Source organism: Coregonus lavaretus (assembly GCF_964263955.1).
Source record: "Coregonus lavaretus genome assembly, chromosome: 32".
Classification (NCBI taxonomy): domain Eukaryota; kingdom Metazoa; phylum Chordata; class Actinopteri; order Salmoniformes; family Salmonidae; genus Coregonus; species Coregonus lavaretus.
Window position 1 is genome coordinate 36487945 of NC_140019.1, and position 5889 is coordinate 36493833.

Genomic DNA, 5889 nt, shown 5'->3' on the forward strand with positions numbered 1-5889 from the left:
TTTAACCCTTTTTTGGTTACTACATGATTCCATATGTGTTATTTCATGCCTTCACTATTATTCTACAATGTAGAAAATAGAAAAAATTAAGAAAAACCCTCGAATGAGTAGGTGTGTCCAAACTTTTGACTGGTACTGTATGTTCTGCCATTATAACATCCTTACGAAGAGTTCATGTTATAACCTATGTTCTGCCATTATAACATCCTTATGAAGAGTTCATGTTATAACGTATGTTATGCCATTATAACATCCTTATGAAGAGTTCATGTTATAACGTATGTTATGCCATTATAACATCCTTATGAAGAGTTCATGTTATAACCTATGTTCTGCCATTATAACGTCCTTATGAAGAGTTCATGTTATAACCTATGTTCTGCCATTATAACTCTGTGTAACAGCGCCCTCCATCACTTCACCCACTACTTTTTCTCCATCTCAACTGGTATAAAACAGTCATTGACCCATATCCCCTGCTGGTATAAAACAGTCATTGACCCATATCCCCTGCTGGTATAAAACAGTCATTGACCCATATCCCCTGCTGGTATAAAACAGTCATTGACCCATATCCCCTGCTGGTATAAAACAGTCATTGACCCATATCCCCTGCTGGTATAAAACAGTCATTGACCCATATCCCCTGCCGTAAACAGTGAGAGGTCTGTCTGAGAACAGCTAGTCAGAGTGCATGGAGGAACACAGTCAATACAGTGGCTCAGGGCAGAGCCTGTGGCATAATGCTTATGTGACAGAAAGGAAGTCATCTTCCTTTTTCCTCACAGGCCAGAAGGAAATAGCTTTAGGCTTCTTTTGACAAATTCCTCTCTCTCCCTCACACGGTGTGGTTGAAGAACTGATCCAGGGGGAAGACAGAAAGATGTCACCCCTTCGTAAAACTGGCGGTGAGAGGGAGGTACACTGTAGAGCCTTTGGTTTCATCAGACAAAGCACATAAAGTGGGTTTCAAATTGAGAACAATGTTAAGGAATTTACAACGGGATCAATCCTTTCTGTTGAAGCCCGGCACTTATTAATAAGACTAATGTCTTGATGAGATCAGCTATTCTGACTGCAGTCTTCATTAGAGTACTTCCTGACTCCATAATAAGAACATAGTATACTGTAAATCTGCAATAGCTTTAATGTGCGAGTAATAATATTGTTATTTATCATTTGATTGGGACATACTGTATGTATTATTTCTTATCTTAACGACGCCATAATGATTTGTTTACGCTGTCATCCTGTTGGCTGAGTGTCGCCATGGTGTCAAGACAACTAGGTGCTAAGAAGCAGTTTGTGATACTTAGACTTGGTGACAACACCAATTAGACGGAAAATAAGCCTCTATTTTACCAACAAGTCATTAACCCTCCTAATCATCCAGCCAAGCTGTCAGCTAACCTCGGGTCTTACAGGACCCATCCTAGTGATGACAGACTGACAAGGTGTGAGGGGCTAGGGTCTGTCTGATGGGTCCGTAGGGGAGGCTTGCAACCTGGGGATCATTCCCCTCCCCGACCTTGAGGTGGGTGTGGGTTGAGACAGACAGGGGGTATCTGCAGGAGTAGTAGAGGGCAGGTGGAGGGAGTTGTTGTTAGCAAGCTTTAGCTAATCCCTGTGTTTGAGATGAGACTGCTGACAGACTTAAACTCACATGATCTTCAAAGAGAGGTGACAACCCAAAACAATCAATCAATCAGGGGAAGAAGGTTGGGCATATTATCAATCAGGGAAGGAGGGTTGGGCATATTATCAATCAGGGAAGGAAGGTTGGGCATATTATCAATCAGGGGAAGAAGGTTGGGCATATTATCAATCAGGGGTGGAGGGTTGGGCATATTATCTGGATAGGTGTATCTGGAGGTCTATTTAAATTCAACCTGATTCGTGTGGATTTATGTATTTGATTATACCTTTTCAACTGTTTCTGCGCTCCCTGGATATATTGTATACCCTTTACTGGGCCAACATGTGCTTTGGGGGTTGGTAACCTGCTGCTACTACCATCTTGCCACAATCAATATGTAATGGCCGCTGTTAAATGATGTACGGAATAGAGGCACCACTAAGTAGACCTAAAACCATCCAGAAATGTCCCTCTGTTGTCTCCAAACATGTATACAAGCTTTCTTTATAACATGGTCAGTTCAATCATTCAAGACAACACTCTAACACCGTTTAAGTATCAAGTCATGTCATAAAACAAGATTGCAGTTGTGTCTTCTTAGAAGTTGAGTAAGTGAGGCCAAAGTGGTCCTCTGTAGCTCAATTGGTAGAGCATGGTGCTTGTAACGCCAGGGTAGTGGGTTCGATCCCCGGGACCACCCATACCTAAAAATGTATGCATGCATGACTGTAAGTCGCTTTGGATAAAAGCGTCTGCTAAATGGCATATTATTATTATTATTATTATTTATTATTAAAGTAGCAGATAGAAAGAAGCATAAATACTGTGAAAGGGTTTGGGCTGCAGCACAAAGCTCTTCTTTTCTATATTACTAAGATACAGTATGGGTGCAGAGCTAGAAACTGAAGATGTGTGATGAAGCTTCTAGATAGTTCTGTGTCTTTGGGAGGTCTGGTTATGGGTCTCCCTGCCTGACCCTGGTGAAATGTGGCCCTTTGTGCATCTGAAAGAAGAATCCTGGGGTTCAGGCAGCCAGCCAAACAGGCAGGGAGGGAGGGAGGGAGGGAGGGAGGGAGGGAGGGAGGGAGGGAGGGATGCAGGCAGTAAGAAGAGTGTTCAAAGGTGCCATTTTCTACTCAATCTATCTGGGATGAGCTGAAAACCAGAATGGAAATAATTCAGACATGAATCCCCCTTCTCTATCTTCCACATTATGTAACACCATATTCAGGTAAAAACGAATATTGTATAAGGAGTAATAGTAATACCAATTCATACTAAGTTGGTTTTTGGTTTGATAATGATAATTACAATAGCCTACCTATCCAATTAAAATGTATTTTGGACTGCATGGGGCTGACTGGTGGCAATTAGCTGGCAGGTGCACGAGCTCTGCGTCGGTTAATCCTGGTCCTCCTATTGCTTATGGCCTCGTGCATATGAACAAAGAGCTATATTCATACATATAGCGTGTTTACAATAACGTGTCACCACTGATGCAACGCATGAACCCATTATTATAGAACACAACGTAGAAACAGGTGGCATTGCATTACAGTATATAGTAGTCCAACTAACCATACACGAATCCCCTGAAAATAACTTGGCCACTTGATGTTAATTAAAGAAAAAAAAAAAAAAAAGTTAGTGTGAGGAATGTGACGCCAATAGTGTCTGGGTGAAAGAAGTAAATCCGCTGGGTGAAATAAGTAAATCCGAGAACTACTCCACCAGAAGAGCTGAATAGTAGATTATTATATTTGGTCTATTCCTTGGCAGGTTCTTTCAATTTTTCTTTTTCTTTTTTCTTGATGTAAATTGGTATGTGCTTGTCCCAGTAGGGCTCGAGGCACTCCTATTATGTTCGTCTATCCCCGACACGTGCAGATACAAGTGCCTTGGCAGGATCTCACGCCGAACCCCCAACTGGAGAATTTAATAAAATAAAATAATCCCGGGCGGGATGGATGATCACAAACAAACTCAAAGGAAAACCTCTTTAAATGCATATCTGGGTTGAGAGAAGAAAATTCTATAGAAACTTTCCAAAGAAAATTGCATAAACTGGTCCCATACTCAATACATTTTCCAAACGGGATGCAATTTAATTTATCAGTGTATAAATAGTGTAATAATTTGAATATTTATTTTAATCTGCCTTGTACAATATATATATATATATATATATATATATATATATATATATATGAAAAAAAAATTATGCACTCACTAACTGTAAATCGCTCTGGATAAGAGCGTCTGCTAAATGACTAAAATTTAAATATATATATATCTTTGGGGACTTTCAACAGACAAAATAGCTAATTCTGAGATTGTTAATGTGGCCAAATATAATCTGATATATATATAGGGAGGGAGGGAGGGAGGGATGCAGGCAGTAAGAAGAGTGTTCAAAGGTGCCATTTTCTACTCAATCTATCTGGGATATATATATATATATATCAGATTTTATTTGGCCACATTAACAATCTCAGAATTAGCTATTTTGTCTGTTGAAAGTCCCCAAAGATGATACATTCAACAGTGATGATGGTAATGGGTGATGATGGTAATGGGTGATGAGCTGCAATAAAATCTCAACTGGTGGATGCACCTGCTGCGCTCTCTAAAACCGTTATCTTATTAATCACACCCCTTTGTTTCATGAATAGGCCACGCACGGACACTAACTACCCCTGTTATTATTTTCATAATGAAGACAATGATTGTTGTGTTCATGGGGCTTGTGATGCGCTTTATCAGTGCGATAATCAGCACGCTTTGAGTGCTCAACTCTCAGCAACTACAAACATTTGAAGAGTCCAAACACTGAGAAATATTTTTTAAAAAGTTATATTTTTATTTGTAGAAAAATGGTTCACACACTTTTCATGTAAATAGAATATAAATATATTTATATACAAAATACATTATGACAGGCGAATAAATAAACAAAAAAACGTCGTAGAGGGGTCTTGTATCGCCTCTTCGTGGGATTGAGTCTTTTTATTGAACAGGATTGCAGTTTTCAGGGGGTCATCTCCATAATGCATGAGGCCAGCTCCTTGTCTTCTGACGGCCTTTCACTCTATTGTCAGAGCAGTGAAACTGAATTTCCACGCTCGTTTTTCTGCATTATCGCACTACTAATTGTAAAATTGACTTTTCACCTCAGTCTACAAAAGCAAATCTGTCTTCTTTTTAATGATAATGCTCTTCTAATAGAGGTTGAGGTCAAGATCTGTGAAGTGGACTTCTAGAAGGCATCGTATACGCTGGAAAAAGTGCAAAGGTTTTGGAGGAATACAAAAATGTATAGCAAAACAATTATACTCAACTTAGAAAAGTCGACAAATTAAATTAATGTTCAACCCGAATGTAAATTAGAGCATGTAAAAATAGGAAAACAAACAAACTGTATAAAACACACCCAGAGAGACATGGGTTAAGGCAAACAGTGAATATCATTCTGTTTTTTCCCTTTCAACAGACTAACTGAAGTATGCATTCAGTTATTATTCTGCTATTACTCTATTGTAACAATCTCGCAGTCTACAAAAGTTTGTGGTAAGCCTTTAGTTCAGTTAGTAGGACATGCCTGGTACAAAGCTGTGGTAGCTGTACTGCAGAACATCAGTCTGGAAACACCCATAGTCATCCTGGGCGGCTGGGCTGCTGGGACTTGAAGTGCAATAAGACGGAGAGGAGGAAGAGGAGGAAGCGCTGGAGCTCCAGGAGCAAGCATCGCTGCCCGGACTCGGGGCATTCGCCACGCACAGGTTGGGAAGCAAGAGAGGTGCATCAGCCCGTGACTTGTTCTGGCGCTGTTCAATATCCGCGATGCGTATGGTCTCGGAGAGAGCCCAGATGTAGTTGTGAGCGAAGCGCAGAGTCTCGATCTTGGTGAGTTTGCTGTCGTCGGGGAACGCCGGTAGAACGGTCCGGAGGGTCTCCAAAGCGTCATTCAGGCTGTGCATTCTGTTCCTCTCGCGGTCGTTTGCCTTTACGCGCCGGTTCTTCTTGACCACGTGCACTGTGGCTTCGTTCCTCGCTCTGCCTCTGCGTCTCTTCTTCTGTCCCATATCCATAGCGCACGAGCCCTGGCTGTCGCTGGCCGGAGAGGCGGGCTTGCCGATTGAGGATGACGGGGAGGAAGCGTGCATGCTGCTGCACGAGTCTTCGTCATCGTGCGTAAAGTAGTCGCAGCTCGAACTGTCCATGTCAGAGTAAACGGTCTCCATTGCGGTGCACAT

General features: G+C 41.4%; 1 protein-coding gene across 1 annotated transcript; it reads right to left on the minus strand.

Moving 5' to 3' along the window:
* Positions 1-5220: 5220 nt before the first annotated feature.
* On the minus strand, positions 5221-5889 carry LOC311107396 (neurogenin-1-like; the record flags this gene model as incomplete). The annotated part of the gene is made up of 1 exon (XM_084149889.1): positions 5221-5889. One exon carries the CDS (start codon positions 5887-5889, stop codon positions 5221-5223), a length of 669 nt encoding a protein of 222 aa, XP_084006015.1.